The sequence below is a fragment of the Felis catus genome, chromosome E3 (assembly GCF_018350175.1).
Source record: "Felis catus isolate Fca126 chromosome E3, F.catus_Fca126_mat1.0, whole genome shotgun sequence".
NCBI classification, from domain to species: domain Eukaryota; kingdom Metazoa; phylum Chordata; class Mammalia; order Carnivora; family Felidae; genus Felis; species Felis catus.
In genome coordinates, this window is record NC_058383.1 from 7,336,386 (window position 1) to 7,363,363 (window position 26,978).

The 26,978-nt window shown below is 45.0% G+C and overlaps 1 protein-coding gene and 1 long non-coding RNA gene across 10 annotated transcripts in view; one reads left to right on the forward strand and one right to left on the reverse strand.

Annotated features, from left to right (window-relative positions):
- Window positions 1-6,375: 6,375 nt before the first annotated feature.
- Window positions 6,376-26,978, reverse strand: part of LOC101098422 (NXPE family member 3-like) — a 67,680-nt gene continuing 47,077 nt past the window's right edge. For 8 of the 9 annotated variants that reach the window (XM_045048326.1, XM_023246661.2, XM_045048325.1 and 5 more), the window contains 4 exons: window positions 14,843-15,567; window positions 9,428-9,501; window positions 9,110-9,322; window positions 6,376-7,140 (listed from right to left, as the gene is read on the reverse strand). In XM_045048326.1, coding sequence (XP_044904261.1) covers window positions 6,608-7,140; window positions 9,110-9,322; window positions 9,428-9,501; window positions 14,843-15,567 — 1,545 coding nt within the window. In that variant the 3' untranslated portion in view covers window positions 6,376-6,607. The remainder of the gene's footprint in view (window positions 7,141-9,109; window positions 9,323-9,427; window positions 9,502-14,842; window positions 15,568-26,978) is intronic. The other variant, XM_045048328.1, reaches the window with a different exon arrangement.
- On the forward strand, window positions 9,370-15,224 carry LOC123382674. Its single transcript, XR_006591364.1, has 3 exons — window positions 9,370-9,573; window positions 14,209-14,316; window positions 15,101-15,224. It is a non-coding gene; the product is annotated as an uncharacterized LOC123382674 (long non-coding RNA).

The following is a 26,978-nucleotide window of genomic DNA, read 5'->3' on the forward strand; positions in this document are numbered from 1 at the left end:
CCAGGTTATATTTTTTTCTTGATTAAAAATTAAGGAAACATTTTTAAATGTTTATTTTTGAGAGAGAGAGAGAGAGAGCACGAGTGGAAGAGGGGCAGAGAGAGAGAGAGGGGGACACAGAATCCAAAGCAGGCTCCAGGCTCTGAGCTGTTAGCACAGAGCCTGACTCAGGGCTCAAACTCATGAACTGTGAGATCATGACCTGGGCCAAAGTTGGCGGCTTAAGTGACTGAGCCACCCAGGCACCCCTTGATTAAAAATGTTTTATTGTGTTAATGCATACTTAACAAAAACTTACCATTTTAGCCATTTTTAAGTATACAGTTCAGTGGCATTAGGTACATTTATACTGTTGTACACATATTTAATATTTAACAGTGGCTGTGTTGAGAAAGGGCTCACAACATTCCCCCAAATTAACAATCAGCTCCAGTACGTTTCCCTCTGTGGGATCCCCTTTATCCATGGTCATCAGGTGGCTTAGCAAATTCAGAAGAAAAAGCCAGGAAATGCTTTTGTTGATGTGCATTTCACAGAATTCAAATTTAAGGTGAATTATCATGGACACATAGTCCTCCTCCTTTTTTTCCTTCCTTTATTTAAAATATGTTTTTAGTGGCCTGAGCTGAGCACATTCTTACAAGGCCTGAGCTGGCCAACGGATCTCAGCTGAGGTGACACTTTGGTTCATGTCGGCCTCAAACTTCACGTCATTCACTGCATGTCACTGGCCCCTGGTACTGATGTGTTTTTGGTTTGAAAGAGCATCTATTCCCTCACAACTCTGGAGGCCAGAAGTCCAAAGTCAAGGTGTAGACGGGTTGTGCCCCCTCTGAAGGCTCTAGGGAAGGATCCTTCCCGCCTCTCCCAGTTTCTGGAGCTCAAAGCAGGCTCAGGGTCCTGGGCCCGTTGAGGCACCACGCAGTCTCTCCCTCCCATGTCTGCCTTCCAGCATGACGATTGGCTTCCCTATATTCCCTGTTCAGATGCAGAGTGGCTGCTGGCCCTGGTGGCCCTGGTCTTTCACTGGAGCATAATTACTGTGATAAAGTGGTTACCAGTGCATCTTGGACAACACAAGCTGGGATGACGGTGAGACCCAGGAGACCTGAGAGAGGGAGTTTGCATCTGAGAAGAGTGAGTGTGGGTGGTGACCCCCATAAGAACCCCAGGTGGAAGAGGCTTCTTCAGAGTCCAGGGGTGATAGCTGCAATCTGGGTTTCCAGGCACACAGCCTGCCACTGGCCTTTATTAACCTGTGGTCTCTGTAGAAACTTAATTATTCAGGGCCAGCAAGAGGCAATGTTTCTCCATACAAACTGGTGGATTTTGTTTCCAAAGGCGGAGAAGGGGGAGCATCTCTCTGCTTGCTGGATAAGATGCTGTCTGATTCATGACTTGCTTCATAAAGCCAATTTTGGGCGGGGAAGTCACCAAATCAGGTGGTGTTACTTAGAGTTAGGCTTCCTGTAGCAAAGCCGGGCACAAGCCCTCCTGTAGGACCGAGGGGCCTGTCCCCCCTGCCCCCCGCCCTCCCTGGACGGAGCACTGGTCACTCCCTGCTCTTCCCGGAGTGATGGATTGACATGGGAGCAGGGGCAGGATCCTGATCCGGGGAGGGAGGAGAGTGAGGTCACGTGGGTGCGTCTCCAGTCCTGGGGGGCATCATGGGTGCACCCCACAGGGCTGTGGCCAGGTTCACTGTGGGCTGGCTTCCTTACTTTTGGATGGTGGGTTTGCTTCTATCACTTGTGAGACCCCGGCCAGAGCACAGCCAGAGCACTGTTCCTCATGTCCAAATATTTAAGTTATCATAATCTGCCAAATTATTGTCTCTCTGCCCTGAGAAGTATACCTTCATAATACAAAACTGAGAAATGTGTTTTTATACAGATGAAAGTTAGCAAAACAAAGACAACTGAATTGATCGTTATTACAGGAGCCTGCATGTTCTATTTTGGCTTGGCAATATTTGCAGAACTTTTAAAGACACGTGCAATTCTGTATTATATATATTTGTATTGTATATTTATTGCAATTTATTTTGTATATTGAAATTTATTGAAATTTATTTTTTCTTTCAGTAAAATCGCTAAATACGTTATAATCAATATTTCCAGATAATTTATTTTCTATCAGCAGCGATGCCAAATTAGACAACGTATCTTTGTCTATGAACAGAAATGTCATTGGGAAAGTCTATTAGACGACTAAACCAAGAAACACCCTTTTTAATTTTTTAATTGAAATATAACTGATGTTAGCATTGTATTAGCTTCAGGTATACAACATAATGATTTGATATTTGTATTATTGAAATGATTACTGCCATAGGTCTAGTTGACACCCGTCACCAACACAGCTACAAAATTTTGTTTCTTGCCATAAGAAGTTTTAAGAGCTACTCTTAGCAGCGTTCATATATACAATACAGTATTATTAACTGTAGTCACCATGCTGTACATTATATCCCAGGACTTATTTATTTTCTAGCTGGAAGTTTGTGCCTTTTGACCCCCTTCACCCATTTTGCCCCCCTGCCCACCTCTGGCAACCACCACTCTGTTCTCCCTACCTAGGAGTTTCTTTGTTTATTTCAGATTCCATATATAAGGAAGATCATTTGGCATTTATCTTTCTCTATCTGACATATTTCATTAAGCATGATGCCTTCAAAATCCAACCATATTGTTGGATCCACCCAAAGAAATGGCAGGATTTCTTTCTTTTTTTGGCTAATATTCCATTGTGTATATGGTGCCACACTTGGGTCCTTGGACCCAGGTATGGTAGAAATGAGGATGGACCCCAAATTTAAAGGTACAGACAAGGCTTTATTGGGGCAAGAGCTGCAGGAGAAGGGAGACAAAGTCATGACTAAGGTGTCATACTGGCTCTCCAGACAATAGCCAGGGAGTTTTAAAGGGGCTGAGGTGGGAAAAAGGAATGTTGCTTAAGCAAGTAGGGGTGGGGAAGCCCAGGAAAGTGGGGGCACAGGTACATTTGACAGAACATGCTTCTTCATGCACAGGACGTTTCATTTGCATGTTAAGTCTCTACCTCTGGGCATGTTTTTTAGCATTAAGATGAGAAAAGTTGGTGAAAGGTCAATTTTGGTGACCATCCCATCTGGGATCAGTTGGAACCAGTCTGGGTTTCCTCCTTGATTCTTGCTCTGCCCTTCAGGGAAAGGGATATGAGCCCAGAGGGAGTGCCCTGGGTGTCCAGGGGCTTGTTCCAATCCTTGACTGTTTCATAAATACCGCATTTTCTTTATCCATCCATCCATTGGTGGACACTTAGGTTGCTTCCATATCTTGGCTATTATAAATAATGCTGTAGTCAGTGAACGTGGGGGTACAGATACATTTTTGAGTTAGTGTTTTCCTTTCCTTCAGATAAATATACAGAATAGAATTGCTGGATCATATCAGTAATGTCTTCTTTGACTGAAGTTTGACTTTTGTCATTCTTTTAGAAAATCAACTGTATTTCCCGAGTTATTTGAAATATTTGTTGCCTTCCTAGTGGACTGCAGGGCTTGTACTTGACCAAGGGCCCCAGCTGTTATCCTCTGACATCCCTCACAGTGAGGCCACTCTTCCTATGGGGCTGCTGCCAGCCAACAGCTGAGCACGGCAGGGATACTGAGGCTGGCCCCTTCCTGGGAGAAACAGGACTCCTCTGATGGTCAACTGTGATTCAAGAACTTCTCACTGGTCTTGCCAAAATTTCCTTAGACTGCACGATGGTCTAGCATGCTTCTACCCAACCTTCCTTCCCTCCATCCTTTACTCCAGGTCAACCTTGCATCAGGTCTGAAGGCTCTCCCAGCCTTACCTGGCTTCCTCTGCATTATCTCTCATAGGTGTTTCCACTAAACATATTTGCACTTCTAATCCTATCTTGACACCTGCTTCTTGTAGGACCTGAACTGGCCAAGGGGCACACACACCAAATTAATGTCCATTAGAATCTCAGAATAAACCCATCAGATATATCTTGAGTAAATAAAAATAATAATAAAAGGAAGAGGTATAGAATTTTGTTTTTATGCATTGAGAAATTGTTGGGAATATATGTATTTCAACAGTGATTTTCTCCCAGCCATGGGATTCTAGGTGATTTTTATTTTTATTGTTATTTTTTTTTGGTACCTTTTCAAGTTTTCTACAAAAAGCACTGCATTACTTTTACAATGAGGAGAAATATTTTATTTTACAAATCAACCCCGAAAAGTCTTTATATATATAGTCGGGCTCTCCACGAGGGTGGCTCTGATGAACTGAAATGGAATCCCTCTCTTATATCTTTTCAAGGCTCGCTGGCATTCTAAATGGAGACTCCAGCACATAAAATGACAATCCTTATATGCACAGATGTGATAGATGTTTCTGGCTGTGGCTCTGCCTCATCCCTTCAGCACTGCCAGGTTTCCCTCACCTGCCACCCCCGCCGCCCACATCCCAATTCTCACTGGTGGATTTATTGCCTGTGCATTAGAAAAGTTAAGAGAAGAAAAACCATAAAATACCTAGGAATAAATCTAACCAAAGAGGTGAAAAATCTATACACTGAAAGCTATAGAAAGCTTGTGAAAGAAATTGAAGAAGACAGAGAAATGGAAAAAGATTCCATGTTCTTCCAAGGAAGAACAAATATTGTTAAAATGTCGATACTACCCAAAGCAATCTACATATTCAACGCAATCTCTATCAAAGTAACACCAGCATTCTTCACAGAGCTAGAACAAATAATCCTAAAATTTGTATGAAACCAGAAAAGACCCCAAATAGCCAAAGCAATCTTGAAAAAGAAAACCAAAGCAGGAGGCATCACAATCCCAGACTTCAAGCGACACTACAAAGCTGTAATCATCAAGACAGTATGGTACTGGCACAAGAACAGACACTCAGATCAATGGAATAGAATAGAGAACCCAGAAATGGACCCACAAACATAGGGGCAACTAATCTTTGACAAAGCAGGAAAGAATATCCAATGGAATAAAGACAGTCTCTTCAGCAAGTGGTCCTGGGAAAACTGGACAGCGACATGCAGAAGAATGAACCTGGACCACTTTCTTACACCAGACACAAAAATAAACTCAAAATGGATGAAAGACCTCAATGTAAGACAGGGGGCCATCAATATCCTTGAGGAGAAAGCAGGCAAAAACCTCTTTGATCTCGCCTGCAGCAATTTCTTACTCAACACACCTCTGGAGGCAAGGGAAACAAAAGCAAAAATGAACTACTGGGACCTCATCAAAATAAAAAGCTTCTGCACAGTGAAGGAAACAATCAGCAAAACTAAAAGGCAACCGACAGAATGGGAGAAGATATTTGCAAATGACATATCAGATAAAGGGTTAGTATCTAAAATCTACGAAGAACTTACCAAACTCAACACCCAAAGAACAAATAATCCAGTGAAGAAACGGGTAAAAGACATGAATAGACACTTCTCCAAAGAAGACATCCAAATGGACAACCGACACATGAAAAAATGCTCCACGTCACTCATCATCAGGGAAATACAAATCAAAACCACAATGAGATACCACCTTACACCTGTCAGAATGGCTAACATTAACAACTCAGGCAACAACAGATGTTGGCGAGGATGCGGAGAAAGAGGATCTCTTTTGCATTGTTGGTGGGAATGCAAGCTGGTGCAGCCACTCTGGAAAACAGTATGGAGGTTCCTCAAAAAACTAAAAATAGAACTACCCCACGACCCAGCAATTGCACTACTAGGCATTTATCTAAAGGATACTGGTGTGTTGTTTCGAAGGGACACATGCACCCCTATGTTTATAGCAGCACTATCGACAATAGCCAAAGGATGGAAAGACCCCAAATGTCCATTGACAGATGAATGGATAAAGATGTGGTCTATATACACAATGGAGTATTACTCGGCAATCAAAAAGAATGAAATCTTGCCATTTGCAACTACGTGGATAGAACTGGAGGGTATTATGCTAAGTGAAATTAGTCAATCAGAGAAAGACAAAAATCATATGACTTCACTCATATGAGGACTTTAAGAGACAAAACAGATGAACATAAGGGAAGGGAAATAAAAATAATATAAAAACAGGGAGGGGGACAAAACAGAAGAGACTCATAAATATGGAGAACAAACTGAGAGTTACTGGAGGGGTTGTGGGAGGGGGGATGGGCTAAATGGATAAGGGGCATTAAGGAATCTACTCCTGAAATCATTGTTGCACTATATGCTAACTAATTTGGATGTAAATTTTTAAAAATAAAAAATAAAGTTAAATTATAAAAAAAAAACCCAAAACACTAAAGAACTAGGAGAAAAATAGTTAAATGAGATGAACAATTCATAGAACCAACGCTGAGAATTGGCTAATAAAGTATTTTAAATTTAAAACTCACCAGGAACCCAATAAGTTTGAATTAAAATACAATAAAAAATCTTTTTTTCCCTCATCCAAAACAAACAAACAAACAAACAAACAAACAAACAAACAAACAGTTAAGAGAAGAGGTACAGACAGCTGAGGGGAAGGGCTTCCAGGCTTGATCCTCACACCAGCGCCTCCATCCACACAGCCCAGGACCCGCAGAAGCGCTCAAATGGGGCAAATGAAGGACAGGAGGAAGTTGACCTCATTGCGGACAATAAGCCGCCCTGGGTGGATCCTGTCGGGCAGAGCCAGACTGGAGGTCATTTCCCAGGCGTCCACAAAGGCCACACGGAGGTCAGCAAAGGCGGCTCGGAGAAGCCGGTTCACTTGGAGGGTGAACCAGTCACTGCCATACACAGACTTGTAGCCGGTATTGGCCAGCTTGATGACCACAAGAGTGCGGGGCTCGCGGGCCAGCAGCGCAGCCACGGCTGCCCTGATCCCTGCGAGTCGTTGCACAAAGACAGATGGGGGAAAGGTGGTGAAGTGGGCTCCCAGACCCAGCACCACCACTGTGTGGGGGCCCCCGGCCAGGCCCCCCAGTTCCCGGACCACAGAGTGCAGGGAGGCCACTGGTGTGTGCAGGGAGCGCAGGGGCCAGCTGTGGGCCCGCCAGTGCAGCACTATGCCCCGAGCGGTCTCCACCGCCATCAGGGGCCCCGTCTGATATGTGGTGTGTAGATCCATAGGCTTCAGGGCTGTGGGGAGGACAAGAGGAAGCTTAGAGGCTAATATGGGACTGTACTTCTTCGTTTAATTACATAGAAGATCTAGCATCAGTTTCCTCTTAGGACACAAACATCCTCTGGCCCAGGCACCTGGTTATGTTCTCCCTAATCTGTGATATCGCCAGTAGTTACCAAGCCCCAAAACCTATTCTCAGTCCTCAGCCTCCCTGGCCCCTGGAGCATTTTGTCTCATTGACGTTCCTTTGGATGCTCCTTCCTTTCTTAGCAGAAAGGATTCAACTTGGATTGATCCATTGGCCCCTTCTGGCCACCCCTGGATGGAGACTTGCCCCAGGCTAGAGAGTGAAGGCTGTCCAGTGTGTCTTTGCACAATGGTGGCCAACCGAGGGAGCCAGAGGTTTCTGGAATCAGGTCTGGTCACTCAGCTGTATGCCCTGATAGAGAGCTAGACGCATCTGCAATAAAAGGCCCCTCCTTTGCACGATGTCTCTGCCTGTTTGCCCTACCTTGTGCTTCAGGGCTCTGTGGGCCCAGGGGGCGCCTTTTTCTATTTCACAGAAAGGTGCCAAATCAGCTAGCAGAGGATCTGGTTTTCCCAACATTCTGTCATGAACTTCTATTCATCTCTAGATACACCTCTTGCGTAGGAAAGTCACCTACTCCACTGCCACGGGCAGTGACCCTGGGAGGTCACCTCAGATTGCCTAAACACCAAATTAGAACTGGAGCTCTCTTTTTCCCTGAAGGAAGGGGCTGCACCGAGACTAACCCTCCTGGGAGGCAGCGGGCTTTGATACCTCAAGCAGAAGCGTACACAACAGCCCAGACCTCAAGATCTCTAGGTGGGGCAGCTGGTACTTTTAGAACTTCTGTAAACAAATGGCGGCCCACATCCCTCTGGTGCCGGGAAGCCCAACATGGCTGCTCTCACACTTGTAGGTGACAAGGGAGAGCCTGAGGGGGTTCTCTTCCAGGAGAGCACAGACCCACCCTGCACACTTCTCTTTGGGATCATAGGAGACAGGTAGGGGAGGCAGCTCAGTGCTGACGTTCCTTCTTTCCTTGGCCCTCACATTGCCCCCGCTCCCTGATAAAGCATATTCCTTAACCCATGTTACATTATATTGTGGAATCTGTGCAACAAAAGTTGGAGACTCAGATGGCACTCACCCTTCATGATGCTCTCACCTCTTTTAACTTTTATCCTCCAGGGAATAAATAAATATGAAACTCTGTCTGAAGCTTGGACATCTCAATTCACTTCCAGTCCCCTGTGTTCAAATGCCTCACGCACAGACTCTCCAGAAGACCCACCCACACAACCCGATATGAAGAATATAAAATAAGTACACCATCTTCTACCACTGCTGTCCCTTGCTCCCACACGCAGTCAGGCACCCCAGTGATTTCCATTTTGAGTCCGTTTTCTGTTATCTGTAGTTACCTGGTCATCTCCCTTCTTTCTAGAAGCAATCAGTCAACAAGCTGTCAGTTCCCCCAGTATAATGCTTCCTTTACTGCTGACCCCAATTTAGTCTCTCACCAGCCTGCATGCTGACCTACCAGTGTCTTATAACTGGTTTTTGTAATGTGCTTTTTCAACCAATCAGTCAAACAAAATGAAAACATTCAGTGTCTTCCCAAAGTCACAAGAGAAACCCCTGATTTCCCTACAGCACTTTTCTTAAATTCCAACTCTATTCCTGCAATATCCCTTGGCAAATCCTCACTTCCAGGTAAGGTTATCTATTCATCGTTCTTCAAACACATCCACCCTACTGTTAGAGCCTCTGATCATCCACCTAATTGTTGGCATTATGCGCAATCTGGGCAACCTGTTCCCCATCCCTGCCTCTGCCCCAAACCCAGTATCTGGTCCTTCCACAGCACTCTCCTGAAATGTTTTCTGCCTTCTCAAAGCCCTGGATCTTCTCTTTTTGCCTTAGGAGCTCTGCCCTCTCCCCTCACGGCCACTCACAGGGCACAGTGTCGCGCAGGTACTCCCACCACTGCCGAAGTGTGGAGTCCCCCATCATGTGGACGACGTGACCAGCCAGGCAGCCCAGGATGCTGTCAACAGTGGAGAAGGAGCGTCCGGAGCAGGACAGTGAGTGCCACACATCTTGGTGGTAGAAGCCAGAGGGCTTTGGGCCTGGGATCCCAGGGTGGCATGGTTGTCGAGGGGACAGAACTGTAAACAATTATTTGTGAGCAGAACAATCCGTGGGTACAGAAGAGTCTAAAGCCACAGGCATAGAACACGTGCTGCCTTTTCTGCAAGCCCTGTGTCACTTACCCAGACTCTTGTTGCTCTCCTTGGCCACCCAGATTGGAGAAATACCCTGAGGGAGGACCTTGTCTGTCACGTTCCTGAAGAGAAACCAATTTGCAAGAGGGAAGCCCTTAATGGAAATGCGTGATGGGAAGGCACCCTGGGCTGAGGTGAGACTGGGGTTCTTGGAGGAAAGGAAGTTCTCAAAATCAAGGGCATCTGTCTAGTGTCAGGGCTCCTGGGAGATACTGAAGGCTTGGGGTCAGGAGAGGGATTGCAAGCTAGAGTTCAGGGATCCAGGTTCTTTGCCTCGGGGATTCCATCAGTGCAGGAAGCAGAGCTGTTTTAAAATGTACCCAGGCATGCGGCGCCTGGGTGGCCCAGTAGGTTAAGCGTCCGACTTTGGCTTAGGCCATGATCTCATGGTTTGTGAGTTCAAGCCTCACGTTGGGCTCTGTGCTAACAGCTCAGAGCCTGGATCCTGCTTTAGGTTCTGTGTCTCCCTCTCTCTCTGCCCTTCCCCCATTCACTCTGTGTCTCTCAAAAATGAATAAACATTAAAAAAAATTTTTTTTATGTACCCAGGCTTTTTGGGGAGGTCAACACATCAGGAGATGATGGCCATGAGAAAGACAGGGGGTTACTCAGAGTCCCTGAGAGGCAGGGGCACAGTGCACCACATGGGGCCACAGGGGGATGCACCAGGGTCAGTTGGGGGCAGAGGGAGTAAGAGCAAACAGAGGGCACAAACCTTTGTAGTGATTTTCACAGGAAGGAATAGGCAAGGAAGGGTAAGCAGCTGAGGAGGCTTGGGACTGGAGCATTTGAATGATTTCAGTGGGCTCTGGGCTATAGAGGCAGATTCTGGCTGTCAGTAACTTGCTCTGGGGTGATTTCAGGCCCAGGACATTGGCCCAGACTGTAGGAGCCTGATAGAGGGAGGCAGGGTGGTGGGGTGCACTAAAATTGGGTGGTATGCTCAAGGCCTCTCTAAGAGCTAGCTAACCCTGGGAGGGGTTGGCCCTCCCTGGGTCCACATGGCCCCAAGGCATCAAAGCATCACAAAAATACAGGGAATTATAAACATGATTCATACAGGAAGGGGCTTGGAGCCTTTTGTAAGAAGTGCTAACTCTCTTCTTGGTCCTACTGGGCCCACTCCTGCTGGATTCTCCCCAATCACGATTAGACCAGCAGTTGTTCCCTGATCCCTGGGACTCGCTCTTCTCCTGGTTGCCAGGACTCCCCTACCAGGGCTCCCCTGGTAGCCCCTTGTGTGAGCCCCCTTCTTCCCATGCTCCAGGCTCAGCCTTCACTCCTCTATCCGGATCACACTCCCTCCCTTGGTGGTCTCACTCGGCCAAGATCTCCAGCCTAGACTTCTCTGCCAGATTCCAGGTTTGTGAGTCTAGCCATGTGCTCAACATCTCCACTTGGTGTCTAACGCATGTGACCAAACTCCTGATCTCTACCCCCACCCTTCCCCCCACCTTCAACTGTCCTTCCAGGGAAGCGGGCCCCAAGCCCCACAGCCACATGTGAGTTCTCGCTTTTTAGCACATTCCGTGTTCTCTCAGGACATTTTATGGGCACTGCCTTCAGTATATACCCAGAAATGAATCACTGTGGACACCTCTACTACTGCAACCTGAAGCAGAGGCCTCCTACCTTTCAGTCTCCCTGATTTTCCCTTAACCTGCAGTCCATTCTCAATGCAACGGTCTGAGACCCTGTAAATGATATGAATCATATCGTGTCCAACTTCTGCTCAAAATCCTGCAATGACTCCCTTTACACTTATAGCAAAAAATCAGTGTACTCACAGAGCCCTTCCTGTCATGCTGCATCCTTTGCTTAACACCGCTGGTCTTCACCTGCCCACCTCTCCGTCCCTCACCCCATCCCAGCTATTTGGCTTCCTTTGCTGTTCCAGGCACACTATGGCATTTCCTCTGCCTGGAACTCTCTCATCTCCGGTACATCCTGGGCCAACTCTCCCATTCCCTTTAAGTCTTTGCATGAATGTCAGCTTCTTCTTCTTCTTTTTTTGTAAGTTTATTTATTTTGAGAGAGAAAAAGAGAGCGAGACAGCACCAGAGTGAATGCACACGAGTGGGGGAGGGGCAAGAGGGAAAGGGGGAGAGAGAATTCCAAGCAGGCTCCACACTCAGCATGGAGCTTGGAATGCCAAATTCTTAATGAGGTCTATCCTGACCCCCTATTTAACACCGAAACCTGCCCCCATCGGACTTCTAATCCTTACCTCGTGTATGTTTTCAATTTCTCCTAGCACGAATCTCCTTCTAGCGTTTTTTTTTTAATTTTTAAAAGTTTATTTATTTATTTTTGAGAGAGAGGGGGAGAGAGAGAGGGAAAGTGAGGGAGGGAAAGAGAGGGAGAAGGAGAGAGAGAGAATCCCAAGGAGGCCCTGAGCTGTCAGCATCAGAGCGCGACACGGGCCTTGAACCCACAAACCTTGAGATCATGACCTGAGCTGAAATCATGAGTCGGATGTCTAACCATCTGAGCCACCCAGGTGCCCCATCTCCTCTAGCATTCTATACTATTTACTTATTGTTATGTTTATTGTTTATCATCCTCTCTCCTGTTGTAAATAAGCTTTACCAAGGCAAGGTCCTTGCTGTATCTTCACTGCTGCATTCCCAGTTCCAGCAGGGCCATGCATGTAGAGTGTGGTCAGCATGCATTTGCTGAATGAAGGAATGGACTTACTGAAGGGGCTGTGTCTGAGGAGGAGAGGGGAACTTGCTTCTGGAAGGGAGAAGGGATGAGAATATTCCTACAAGCTAGAAAAATGCAGGAGTATGGCCTGCCCTGAGACTGTCAGGGCCCTAGTGCCCCCTAGAGGTGACAGCTTCAGGAAGCAGGTAAAGGATGATCTTAAGGACTCTGGACCCAGGTGGAAGACGCCTGCCCTCCCAGCAGAGCCCAAGATTACACAAGCTTGAACAGCGGGCACTTTGGGGAGGACTACGGGAGGATCCCAGATGGCCAAGGCGTCAGTATCTTTGCAGGACCCTCGGTGAAGGGAGCTCTTCCCACCAGCCTAGCTGCAGAGGTCCTCAGATGGGATTAAAGTTGATATACAGAAAACACCTGACCTTGGGGCTGCAAATTCATGTCCGTTATACATTCCTCACATGTGTGGTTATCTGTTTAACACCAAACTTCTATCAATACACTGTTAGCTCCCACAGGATGGGGCCACGTCTGCCCTGCTCTCCCATCCCCAGGACCTCTACGACTTTGGACCATGTCTGACAGAGCAGGGGCCACTCGACAGCAGCAAAACACTTGGGCCAAGATTGTAACAGCCAAGAGAGCTGGGATATGCTGTCCCTGTTCTAAGCACTTTATACACATTAATATATTTGCTCTTCACCCCAAGTCTATGAGGGAAGTACTATTATTATCCCCCTCTATGAATGAGAGAACAGAGGTTCAGACAGGTTAAGTGACTTGCCAGAGATCACATGGATAGAAGCTGGCAAGTCGAGCAGGTGGAGCCAGGATCAGAACCCACGTACTCTCACTCCAGAGACTTCTGGGATGTACCCCAAGTGACATCCTGATATGGCTCCTGTTTTTACCCTTAGATTTATTTTTTAATGTTTATTTATTTATTTTGAGAGACAGAGCTAGAGCAAAAGACAGTGCAAGTGGGGGAGGGGCAGAAAGAGAGAATCCCAAGCAGGCTCCACGCTCAGCATGGAGCCTGACATGGGGCTTGATCTCATGACTGCGAGACCCTGACCTGAGCCGAAATCAGAGTCGGATGCCTAACTGACTGAGCCATCCAGGCACCCCATAACCTTAGATGTATTTTTAATCGACCAATGCAAAAAGGATATGTGATTCTCCTTTTCTGACCAAAGGGAGCATAAGAATTGGTCTGGAAAGACCAAGGTTACCTGGTGCTAAATTCTCATGCCAGGAAGGAAATGTTAGCGGGAATTCCCCAGACACGAACTACCGAGAGCCTCCAGAGATGGGTACCTGGTGAGGCCAGCAGGCACCTCAGCACCGTCAGGGCCTCCGGCTCGGCTCACCTCCTCCAGTCCTCATGGCAGCCAGTGAGAACTTCTGTGCTCCTTGGGGTGGTGCAGCAGCAGCCAGCCTGCTCTGTAAACACCTCTGGCTCTTCTCTTCCCTCACTCAGTGGGGGTGTCCCTCCACCCCTACTCTGCCTCCACCCTGCCACCTTCTGGGACCCCATTTTTACCTCCATCCCCTACTCTCCCTGCTGGAGACCAGATGCGCAGGTCTCCCACCTTAAAAAATGCCTCCCGGGGCGCCTGGGTGGTGCAGTCGGTTAAGCGTCCGACTTCAGCCAGGTCACGATCTCGCGGTCCGTGAGTTCGAGCCCCGCGTCGGGCTCTGGGCTGATGGCTCAGAGCCTGGAGCCTGCTTCCGATTCTGTGTCTCCCTCTCTCTCTGCCCCTCCCCCGTTCATGCTCTGTCTCTCTCTGTCTCTAAAATAAATAAACGTTAAAAAAAAAATTTAAAAAAAATGCCTCCCTTCTCCCTTGGGTCTCTCTAACCCCCACCCTGCCACCGATCTCAGGGACAGTAGGCTGTTTGCCCATCTCCCCTCCATGACTCCCATCTTATGTCCACCCAGGGAGGCTTGCCCCCACCCCCGCCCTGAGACCGAGGACAGTTCTCAGCCTTTCTCAGCTTCCAGGCTGCAGGCTCTGCTCCCCTCTCACTCGGGGGTCACATCCACCCTCCATACTCTCCGACCACATATGCTGGTAATTTCTACCCTACGTCTCTCCTTACAGGGGCAGTCAGAAGAGCAAAGATGCCTGCAATGCTTCTCTTCTGCCAGAGGTCCATGTTTCTCCTTCAAGCCTTAGCTAAATTGTCACCTGCCCGATCATCACAGGCAGGTGGGTTGCCTTTTCTCCATGTCCCCAAACCACTCAATGTATACTGCGCTTAGGCACTCATCACACTGTGTTTTCCAAAGTCATGGATCTCCATAGGGGCGCCTGGGTGGCTCAGTCAGTTGAGTGTCTGACTCTTGATTTTGGCTCAGGTCATGATCCCAGGGTCGTGGGATTGAGCCCCGTGTCAGAATCGACACTGAGTGTGGAGCCTAAGATTCTCTCTCTCTCTCTCCCTCTCTCTCTCTCTCTCTCTCCCCAAAAAACAAACAAACAAACAAACAAAAATATAAGCAAACAAACAAACCCAAACAAAAGTCAGGAATCTCCTCATTGAAAACTTGTAGAGGGCAGGTATGCTGACCATTACACAGAGGTAGTCAGCACTTAGTATGAGACCTGGCACGCAGTAGGAAACACATCTAATAGAAGGGAATAGATGAACAAGGGTAGTTGTTCAGGCAGAATATCACAGGGACTGGGGTTCAAGGGTTAGGGCAGACATCCCAGATAATGCTGGGTTTCTTACCATGCCAGCAGGGCCTCCTCGTGTGGTGTGGTCACATTCCAGTAATGTCCACTTGAATGCCCTACCAGTGAGTTGCAGGGCAGGGTTGGGGGTCGAGCACAGAACCAGAGCTCACCAGAATCTTCATCCTTGTAGTGACAGGTAGACTCTTCCTCCCCAGTTAGCAGGGGGTTAACATTGCAAGTCACAATTTCTTCATATCCTGTGGGTCCTCGGAAATAGCCCATGAAATCAACTGTGGCCCATTGGTCTCTCCAGATTCCCCGCAGGACCCTAACTGCCTCGCTGGAGTGGATCAGCTGCACTCGCACCTGGGCCTGCCCAGCCCACAGCAGAGGGAAGGACAACAGGTAGGTGCCATTCTCCAGATCCTGGATATCCCCAGGGACTCCTGCCTTCAGGTGGGGACCCAGCAGCTGTGCCCGAAACAGATCTCCACCACAGGTCTTGGGCCTGCCCCGGTGGTCTCTGGCGACAAGGATGGCCTCTAGGGAGCCTCCCAGGGTGTAGCTGGCCTGGGAACGATCCCTCAGGTGGTAGGTGGAAGTCTGGGGACTGGTGGAGGCCAAAAGGTCCCCCGCATCTCCTGGGGTGGGAGGCCAGTGCAGAAGATGGGTCAGGTCCGAGAGCTCCTTGGGGAGAGAGCCAGAGGACTTGCAGGCGGGGCGGGGCTGTGGGGGCAGAGGGACCATGCTGTTAGGCCAGGAAACTCTGATGTACAAGATCTGTGGACAGAGAAAGAAGAAACTGTCAGTGGTTTGTGTCTCTTCACTTTTCTTCTGGGAAGGTATCAGTTCAACAGACGTAGTCCTCCTCTGCCTGGTGGGTCTCAGGCAGGAATTCTACTAGCCCTATGTCATGCCGCTTCTGATCCAAAGCTGGTGTGTGAGCTACCACCGCACACACGTGCAGATTATCATCTCATGTTTAAAACCCTATGTCTCGGGGAGACTTGGGTGGCTCAGTTGGTTAAGTGTCTGACTTTTGATTTCAACTCAGGTCATGATCTCACCATTCATGGGATTGAGCCCCGAGTCAGGCTCTGTACTGACAGCACAGAGTCTGCTTGGGATTCTCTCTCCCTCTCTCTCTGCCCCACCCCCGCTCATGTGCATACACACACACACACACACTCACTCTCTAAATAAATAAACTTAAAAAAAAAAAAACCCCATATGTCTGTGGGTTTTGCTAAATCTCTCGGAGAATAAATACCATCTCTATCTCCCAGTCCCCACTGGCTTCTGCCCCATCACCTGCTCACTTGGGATGCGTACACTCTACCTGCCAGCTGAGGGGGGTCCAGGCTTGGACCTGGCCCCGCCCCTCCCCCCCCCCCCCCACTTTCCAGCTCTCCTCACCCATTACACGTCCTTCTCTCTCTGGACTCCAAAACCCAGGATAAATTCTCCTTCCCCTTTGTATTTCCTCTTTCTACAACCCAACCTTTATAATCTCCATCCTGGATTTGAGAAGGAGGGTTTCCTTCACACACAGAGGAATGAGCTAGAGGTCCACCTTGGGGAGTAGTCAATGGAATCAGACTCATGGGGGTTTCCCTGAGTCATGGGGGTCATGGGGTTTCCCTGCATAGGAGGCAAAAAGGAGAGATGTGCAGATAGAAGGGAGCAGTGGGGAGGGAGTGGGCTGTGGCTCCAGCTATCTCTAGCCCCCAACCAAAATCCAAGTCTCAGGTAACCACAAGCCTAAATTGGCCTTGCCTCAGGGGGACATCCACATGGCTCAAAATCACAGTACGAATGCTCAGCAATTCCTCCCAGGGAAGGAAGCAAATCCAGTTTGACGGCCCATCAGTATTTGGTAGTCTCTAGCATTTATTTACCCTGCTTCTGATTTGTTCTCTGACTACACTTTAGTGTCAGGGATCTGGACCCCTTCGCTCAGCCTTTCCTCAGCACAGACATTAGTGTGACACATACACACTCTGGCCATGTGATATTCCCATGTTTCACCAGGGCCAGGGCACAGGGGATGCCCAAGGCCCCTCCTTATGTATCTCCTGGATAAAATCAACATGAGCAGGAAGAAAGATTTGGGGCCTACATCAGGAAGAAAGGACTGCAGCACACGGGGAGAGAAAGGAGGAACTATTTCCTTCATGCAGATCACTGGGACCTGCCCCAGAGGCACTTACTTAAGCCTCTGGAATTCCAATTTTTCTGTATAGTATGAGTTGTCGGCATAGTTTGGGACTGAGAACTGGGGAGGCCACAGTCTTATCAGGCACCCATGCAACTGGGGAATGAGACCAGACAGAGTCTGCCAGTGGCTCTGGGAGTGGCTTGGCAGTGAGTCCTTTATCTTCAGGGCCTGTTGGAGCCACCACCCTGTCAGCAAGCCAATAGTTAATGAGCTGGTCAGCAACTTTGATCAGTCAACAAGAAGGGATGGCCACTTTGTCAGGTTAGTGACAGGATGGAGGCTACTTCTCCTTCTCTTGGTTTCCCTTCCCATATCAGAGGAGAAATAGAGGGAGGAGGAATGAGGGAGATATGTGTGAGCAGAGCATGCCTCCCACAGACTCGTATCAGCCAGAACCTTGGCCGAACCTGGCAAGAGGGGACAGAGGGAGAAAGAATGGGGCAGAGGAGAATTTTGAACTGGATATGAAGGTGAAGTTTAAAATGAATAGAGCTGAGTCTTAGAGACACGAGATCGACTGAATTTCACAAGTGAAATTGACTTAAAAGTTATGGAATTAGGGGTGCCTGGGTGGCTCAGTCGGTTAAACGTCCGACTTCAGCTCAGATCATGATCTCACGGTTCATGGATTGGAGCCCCGCATCGGGCTGTGTGCTCACAGCTTGGTGCCTGGAGCCTGCTTCAGATTCTGTCTCCCTCTCTCTCTGCCCCTCCCCCACTCACACTCTGTCTCTCTCAAAAATAAATAAACAATAAAAAAAATTTTTTTTTAAGTTATGGAATAAGACAGAGATGTGGTTAAGGGGAAGGATAGCACTGAACAGACACATTGCATAGCAACAACTGGAAGAATTAAAATTGTTTCAAATTTATATTCCAACGAGGTTCTCCCTAAACTGGTTGTAAACTCTCTAGTAAGCATGGGCCTTTGGTCTCTGCAGGTCGTGATGACCCACATTGCGGTTGATGGCTGTAGTCTTGCCCCTGGATTTTATTTTTTTATTTTTATTTATTTTTTTTAGTGTTTATTTTTTGAGAGAGCATGAGCATGGAAGGAGCAGAGAGAGGGGGACAGAGGATTAGAAGCAGGCTCTGCACTGTCAGCTCAGGGCCCGATGTTGGGCTCGAGCTCATGAACTGTGAGATCATGACTTGAGCCAAGGTCGGAGGCTAAACCAACTGAGGCATCCAAGCGCAGCTTGCCCCTGGATTTTAACTGCATGGACTTCAGTAGGCAAAAACTGGGTATCTGCTGTTGACTTTGATCTAAGAATCTGCTCCTAAAAAGGGGGTTAGATTATCAAGGAGAGAGAGCATATAGTTGTGGGTTTTGTTTGTTTGTTTGTTTTTTAATTTTAAGTAGGCTCCACACACAATGTAGGGCTTGAACTCACGACCTTGAGATTAAGAATCACATGCTCAGGGTGCCTGGGTGGCTCAGTTGGTCAAGCGACCGACTTTGCTCAGGTCATGATCTTGGAGTTCATGGGTTCAAGCTCTGCATTGGGCTCTGTGCTGACAGCTCAGAGCTTGGAGCTTGCTTCAGGTTCTGTGTCTCCCTCTTTCTGCCCCTTCCCAACTTGTGCTCTCTCTCTCTCTCTTGCTCTCAAAAATAAATAAACATTAAAAAAAAACTTTTTTTTAAAGAATCACATGCTCTACTGACTGAGCTAGCTAGGTGCCCCTAGTTTTGTTTGTTTTGTGTTTTGGAGTATATCATCTTCACCCAAGCCAGGGGGTTCATCTGCCTAGGGGGGATTAGGATTTGTTTAAAAGGATTGCAAAAGGGGGTTCTGGGTGGCTCAGTCAATTAATTGTCCAACTCTTCATTTTGGCTCAGGTCATGATCTTACAGTTCATGGGTTTGAGCCCCACATTGGGCTCTGCACTAACAGCTCAGAGGCTGCTTGGGATTCTCTCTCTGTCCCTCTCTCTGTATCTCCCCTGCTCTTTCTCTCTCTCTCAAACTAAATAAATAAACATTTAAAAAAAAGGAATGCAAAGAAAAAGATGACACATAAAGGCCATAATGAAGGAGAGGAAAATTGACTAATTTTTAAAGCATGTTAAAATATCAGGGCAGCTGGACGGCTCAGTTGGTTGAGCATCCAACTTTGGCCCGGGTCATGATCTCATGGTTTGTGGGTTTGAGCTCACATTGAGCTTTTGGCTGACAGCCTGGACAGCGCAGAGCCCGCTTCGGATTCTCTGTTTCTTTCTCTTTCTGCTCCTCCCCTGCTCCTTCTCTCTCTCTCTCTCTCTCTCTCTCTCTCTCTCTCTCTCTCTCTCAAAAATAAGCATTAAATTTAAAAAAAAATATTAAAAGCATAGTTGAAGCTTTCCAAAATGACTAGAGAATGAAGGAAAGAAGTATATTACCAGAAACAAACCCTCCTCTACAAAGAAAGATGTGACACACAAATATTTTTGCTGACATTAAAATAACAAGTTATTCACATACTGGAAAATTCAAAAGCAGAAATAAGGCAAATGTGTTAGTAAGGACTTGCTTTTGGCTGGTGGTAACAGATATTAATTTCATTGGCATAAGCCAAGAAAATTTAATTTTCTCTCAATGAGTATCTGAAAGTAGACAATTGGTAGCTTTGGTCTTAAGGATGTCAGACCAAGGTCTCTCTTTGCATTTCTCTCATGGTCCCAATAAGGCTACTGGAGCTCCAGTCATCACATTCATTTTTGGGCAACACAAAGGAGGAAAATCAGGGCATCAAGATAGCTTTAGAAGTACCACCCAACAACTTTTTTTTTATATTTCATTGACTACTCCTGCCTATGATGGAATCTGGACATAAAGTCTTCTCCCCTTTCCCTGCTGGGCTCATTACCCAGCTTTGAGTTAGTAGAGAAGAATGGGAGAATATTTCTAAAATGAGACAAAAGCCTTGGAGTCACCAGATTTTGTTCAGGAACCTGTTGAGAGGGAAACCAACATGGGGCTAACAGGGAAACTGCCCTCGGGAGGCATGTTTCTTGGGGCAAAGCAATGGCTGTGCAAGAAGCTGTGGTCACAGCCTTTGGGCAAAGCATGAAAGATGCCAACACACTGATAGACAGATATATTTCTCAAGGTTGTGTCATTTACAGAACCCACACTTTATACAGCAATTGGATATCAGGACCATGGAACCTAAAAGGGAACAGGAAATTGAGATGTTTCAAACATACATGATGTGGGGAAGATGGGCCCTTTAAGTAAGATCTGATGAAGTTTTCCCTACTGCACACATCCACAATTTTCAAAAAGAAGGGGATGTCCCACACCCCATTCTCTGGAAGAGGAGGAAGCACACAGAGGTGGATTTTTCCTACTGCTATAGTATGCACAGGACACAATCACCCTTAGTGGGGGAAATGTCCCAATAAAATTTAAGTTCATAGGCTGTGGACTTCAGACAACCACTGTAGACTAAATGGTGATCCTGAAACCAAGAAGCTTTTCTCTTCCTTGCCTATTGACTTGCCTTTGGCTACCTCTGAAGCTCAGCTTGTTTCTTTGGCAAAACCAGAGACTGGATTATATTGGGCTCTGGGAACATTGTTTCCTGGATTAACTGCTCAGAGGGGTGGGAATTTGCTACCATTTTCTAACTTTGGTGGGTATGGGTCTAGTGCTGTGATAGTCTGGGAGTCCTGTTGGCTTTGGAGGCCATTCTTCCTTGTTCTCTTTCTTCCTTCATTCTAAACTCTCAGGGCCTGTGTATGTGAGACAGTGATCCTGTATAAGTGTGTCTCTTGTGCAGATCTGGGCTGTCCTGCAGGCAGGTTTCCCTAGGTCTAGACTTGGGGAGGGTGTTTGTAACAGACACCGTTGGTTGTCCATCCATATTCCATTTTTGTATAGCCAAATGTGATACAATATTATCATGTAGAATATTATTATTGGTCTGAGCCAGTCATGACATCACATTCTACACCTTCTCAATCTTTTTGAGAGTTTCTCAGCTCTGGCTATTAAGATACAAGGAGAGGTCTGATAACAGATACCTGAGACAGCTGTCACTCACCAAACAAAAAGGACCAATAAAGCTGGGACTGCCCCTATTTTATTTCCACCTAAGATGTGGATTCAGTGTCTGGAGGTGTGTCAGCCATCTTGCAATAAGAAAGAAAAGGCCGTTTCAAATTTTGTTTCTTCTCCACTACCCACATACTTCTTTCTGGTGCTGGGTGTCATAGGAAGCACTAGTATCATGGTAGGGCCTCTGGCTGTTTCTTTGTGTGGTGATGCTGGGTTGGCACAGGGTGGGGGAGGAGTATTCCTGGAAGCCATTCCTATACTGAGACAACTAACTACAACTTAGCTATACACAAGAATGTCTGGAAGCCACATCACATCAAAACTAAATGTTCCTCAACTCCAATTTCTCTTAACAGGCTTAAAAAAAAATGCCCGTGACCACTCTCACATCACCTGACATAGAGGAAGTTGTAATAGAAAGATACATGACCTTAACAGATTGAGGTTAAAATATTTTACTACTATAAAGTTTACAGAACCACATGACACTGCTAGTGCCCCTCCCATGGCGTTGGTAGAGATCCAAGCTAGTTAGAGTCTGAACTTTTTTTTTTTTTTTTTAACTAGGCTCCATGCTCAATGTTCAGCTTGAACTCAGGACCCTGGGATCAAGAGTTGTATGCTCTACTGACTGAGCCAGCCAGACACCCCTACAATCTGAACTTTGAGCCTCATTGGCTTCTTGGCAAATATGCCTCAGGTTATGGCAACAGCAATGCCAACTCTGCCCCCTGCTGACTGCAATATGAAATACCATAATTTATATGACATCTCAATTTCAGAGATATTCAAATGTGAAAAAAATGCACATCTTGGAATTGATGAAATATGATATTTACAATATGTATAAAAGATAAAGGACTAATACCCAGAATATAGGAAGAATGACCACAGTCAAAATGAAGACAATAAATAGTACAGTGGGAAAATGGGGAAAATACATGAACAGGCATATTACAAAAGGGGAACTGTAAAAGAAAATAAACATCAGAAAAAGATGCTCAACTACACTGGTTATATGAGCTAGGAATGGTTACAGAAAAGCCAAAGCACAGTGGCTTAAGAATGATGGTCTTATTTTTCTCACAAAATGAGATGTCCAGGAATAGGGCATGAAAGGCTGGTTAGTGGCTCCAACAATGTCATCAAGGATCCAGCCTCCATATGCTGTCCTTATTATGTTGACTTGCTGTTCCATGGTGCAAGATGGCTGTATATCCAGTGCTTATGTCCATGTGTCAGCAAATAAAATGGGAAATAGCAAACTGTGCTTGGATTTTCCCCTTTAAATTAGGAAAGAAAACATTTTCCAAAAGCCCCACCCAGAAGACTCTGGCTTTATATTTCACTGTCAAGTGTCAGTTGACCACCAGAGCTAGGAGAATGACATTATCATGATTGGTTGAGACCAATTACAATTCAGCCTGGAGGGCTTAGGCTTGGGTAAGGATTCATCTTCCCTGAAATTCAGGGATTTCTGAAGTAGCATGCTAGTAAACCAACTCTCCAGAAAGACAAAAAAGTCCTGGTTTAGAGGTTCTGTTTTTAGAGAAAGGTGTTTAACAGATAATTGACAGTCCTTTGCTACACTCAATATTACCTCTTCAGTGTCCACTTCAGATGTGACCAAGGTGGATAATGGATAAGGAGGAACTTTCCAGATGATGAAGCCAAGGACCATGGAAACCAATGTGTGGGGAGCCCTTCCCAGGGAGTAGAATGATTATATGCTGAATGCTTAGCTCTTCTCCTCCCTTCCCAAACCTCACCCCCAGCCTTCTTCCCAGACTCCCCTCCTAGAAGACTGACAGCTAAGCACAGGCTACCAACGTCAAAGCAGAATCCTGGAAAATTTCTCTGAGGAATCTGACCTGAGAGGAAAGACCTAATGGTACTAACATACAGGTTCTCCAATCACCCTACATTGAAAAGCCACCACCCATAAAGCTTTCCATTTGTTTATTGCTAGTATATAGAAATACAGTTGATTTTTATATTTTGGTTTTATATCATTTAACTGTCCTAAATTCACCTTTTGATTTACTATTTTCTTCTTAAGGTTTTCTTCTTAAATGACATCCCCCTGCCCCTGCCCATGTAAGTGACATATCAATGATATTGATTCTCTATTCCATTAACATGGTATATCTCTTAATTTATTTAGGTCTTCTTTGATTTATTTCATCAGTGTTTTGTGATGAACAGATCTTGCACATATTTTATTACATTTATACCTAAGTATTTTTCTCTTTTTTGGGTGGTGCTATTGGAAATGGTATTTTTAAATTTTTTGATTCCAATTGTTCATCTATAGAAATATAATTGATTTGGTTTTTCAAAAAATTTTTTTAATGTTTATTCATTTTTGAGAGACAGAGCACAAGCGGGGGAGAGGCACAGACAGAAAGGGAGACACAGAATCTGAAGCAAGCTCTAGGCTCTGAGCTGTCAGCACAGAGCCCTACATGGGGCCTGAACTCACAGACCAATGGGATTATGACCTGAGCCGAAGTTGGACGCTTAACCAACTGAGTCACCAGCCTCCCAAAAAAAAACTTTTTAGACAGAGACTTCCTTTCCAATCTGCATACCATTTTCTCCCACTGCCTTATTGCACTGGCTCAGATTTCCAGTACAACGTTAAAGAGGAGTGCTGGAAGTAGATATCCATGCCATATTCCTGATCTTTCTGAAAAGCATTCAGTCTTTAACCATTACGTATGATTAAGTAGATTCCCTTTCTCAGGTTAAGTAAATTCTCTTTTATTCCTGCTTTGCTAAGACTTTTAATCATGAATAGATGTTGAATTTCATCAAATACTTTTTCTGCATCTATTGAGATGGTCATGTATTTTTCCCTTAGGCCATTAACATGGTGAATTATATTTAGTGATGTTTGAATATTGAGTCAGCTTCGTACACTTGGGATAATTATATTTAGTGATGTTTGAATATTGAGTCAGCTTCGTACACTTGGGATAAAATCCACTTGACAATGATGGTTCTCCTAGGAAGGTTTTTTTTAACTGCAAATTCAATTTCTATAATTGATATGAGGCTATTCAGGTTATATATTTCTTTCTGAGTCATCTTTTGTTGTTTGTATCTTTTAAGGAATTTGACAAACTTTTAAGGAGTTTGTCACCATCAAAGTTATCAAATTTACTTGCTTAAATATATTCATCTATTTAGTATCTGCAGAATATTTACTGACATACCTCTTGCATTCCTAATATTGAAAATTTTTGTCTTTACTCTTTTTTCCTGATTAGTTGCACTTCAGGCTTAAGTTTTATTGATGTTCTCATAGAACCAGCTTTCAATTTTTTCTTCTTTTCTTCTGAGAAAGAAATTGAGAGAAAGAGAGAGAGAGAGAGAGAGAGAGAGAGAGAGAGAGAGAGAGAGAGGCAGGCTAAGGGCAGAGAGAGAGGGAGAGAGAGAATTCCAAGAAGGCTCCTTGCTGTCAGCCCAGAGCCCAACGTGCGCATGATCCCATGAACCGTGAGATCATGACCTGAGCCAAAATCAAGAGTTGGACACTTAACCAATTGAGCCAACCAGGTGCCCCTCAATTTATTTTCTATATTGTCTTTCTGTTTTCTATTTTATTCATTTCTGCTTTGATATATATATTTTTCTGCTTACATAGGACTTAATTGGTTCTTCTTTATCAGTTTCTCAGAACTCAGGTGGATACTGAGTTCATTGATTTGGTATATTTTTTTTCTTTCTTTTTTCAAATTTTTATTTAAATTCTAGTTAGTTAACATGTAGTGTAATATTGTTTTCAGGAGTAGAAGAGTAGAATTTAGTGATTGATCACTTACATATAACACCCAGTGTTTAACACAAGTGCCTTCCTTAACATCCACAATCCATTTAGCCCAATCCCCCACCCACCTCCCTTCATCAACCCTCAGTTTGTTCTCTATCTTTAAGAGTCTCTTATGGTTCATTTCCCCCTCTTTCTTTTTTCCCCCCTTCCCATGTGTTCATCTGTTTTGTTTCTTAAATTCAACATGAGTGAAATCGTATATTTATCTTTCTCTGCCTGAATTATTTCATTTTAGCATAACACACTCTAGCTCCATCTGCATCATTGCAAATGGAAGATTTCATTCCTTTTGATGGCTGAGTAACATTCCATTATATATATATATATATATATATATATATATATATATATATATATATTTATATTTATACACACACACACACACACACACACACACACACCCATCTTTATCCATTCATTGGTCAGTGGACATTTGGCTCTCTTCATAGTTTGGCTATCATTGATAATGCTGCTATAAACATTAGGGTGATGTAACCCATCGAATCTGTATTTTTGTATCCTTAGGGTAAATATCTAGTAGTGCAATTGCTGAATTGTAGGGTAGTTCTCTTTTTAGTTTTTTGAGGAACCTCCATACTGTTTTCCAGAGTGGCTGCACCAGTTTGCATCCCTACCAACAGTGCAAGAGCGTTCCCCTTTCTCTGCATCCTTGCCAACACTTGTTTCTTGTGTTGTTAATTTTAGCCATTCTGACAGGTATGAGGTGGTATCTCATCATGGTTTTGATTTGTGTTTCCCTGATGATGAGTGGCGTTGAGCATCTTTTCATGTATCTGTCAGCCATCTGGATTTCTTCTTTGGAAAAATGTCTATTCATGTCTTCTGCCCAGTTCTTAACTAGATTATTTGTTTTTTTGGGGGTGTTGTTTGATAAATCCTTTATAGATTTTGTATACTAATCCTTTATCAGATATGTCATTTGCAAATATCTTTTCTCATTCTGTAGGCTGCCTTTTAGTTTTGTTGATTGTTTCCTTCATTGTGCAGAAGATTTTATCTTGATGACGTCACAAATTTTGCTTTTGTTTCCCTTACCTCCGGCAATGTGTCTAGTAAGAAGTTGCTATGGCCCATGTCAAAGAGGTGGCTGCTTGTGTTCTCTAGGATTTTGATAGTTTCCTGTCTCACATGTAGGTCTTTCATCCACTTTGAATTTATTTTGGGGTATGGTATAAGAAAGTGGTCCAGTTTCATTCTTTTGCATGTTGCTGTCCAGTTTTCCCAACACCATTTGTTGAAGAGACTTTCTTTTTTCTGTTGGATATCCTTTCCTACTTTGTCAAAGATTAGTTGACCATATAGTTGTAGGTCCATTCTGGGTTTTCTATTTTGTTCTATTGATCCCTGTGTCTGTTTTTGTGCTAGTAGTCTTGATGACTTGCTTTGTAGTCCAGAATCATGATGCCTCCAGCTTTGCTTTTCTTTTTCAGGATTGCTTTGACTATTCGGGATCTTTTGTGGTTCCATAAAAATTTTAGGATTGTTTATTCTAGCTCTGTGAAAAATGCTGGCAGTATTTTGATTGGGTTGAATTAAATGTGTAGATTGCTTTGGGTAGTATAGACATTTCAACAATGTTTGTTCTTCCAATCCATGAGCACGGAATGTTTTTCCATTTTTTTGTGTCTTCTTCAATTTCTTTCATAAGTGTTCTATAGTTTTCAGAGTACAGATATTTTTACCTCTTTGGTTAGGTTTATTCCTTTTTACCTTATGGTTTTTGGTGCAGTTGTAAATGAGACTGATTCCTTGATTTCTTTTTCTGCTGCTTCATTATCAGTAAACAGAAATGCAACAGATTTTTGTACATTGATTTTATATCCTGAAACATTGCTTAATTTGTATATTAGTTCTAGCAATATTTTGGTGGAGTCTTTTAAGTTTTCTACATAGAGTATCATGTTGTCTGCAAATAGCAAAAGTTTGATTTCTTCCTTGCTGATCTGGATGCCTTTTATTTCTTTTTGTTGTCTGATTGCAGAGTCAAAGCTCTCAGTTTTTCCCCATTGAGGATAATATTAGCTGTGGGTCTTTCGTATATGGCCTTTATGATGTTGAGGTATGTATATCTATCCCTA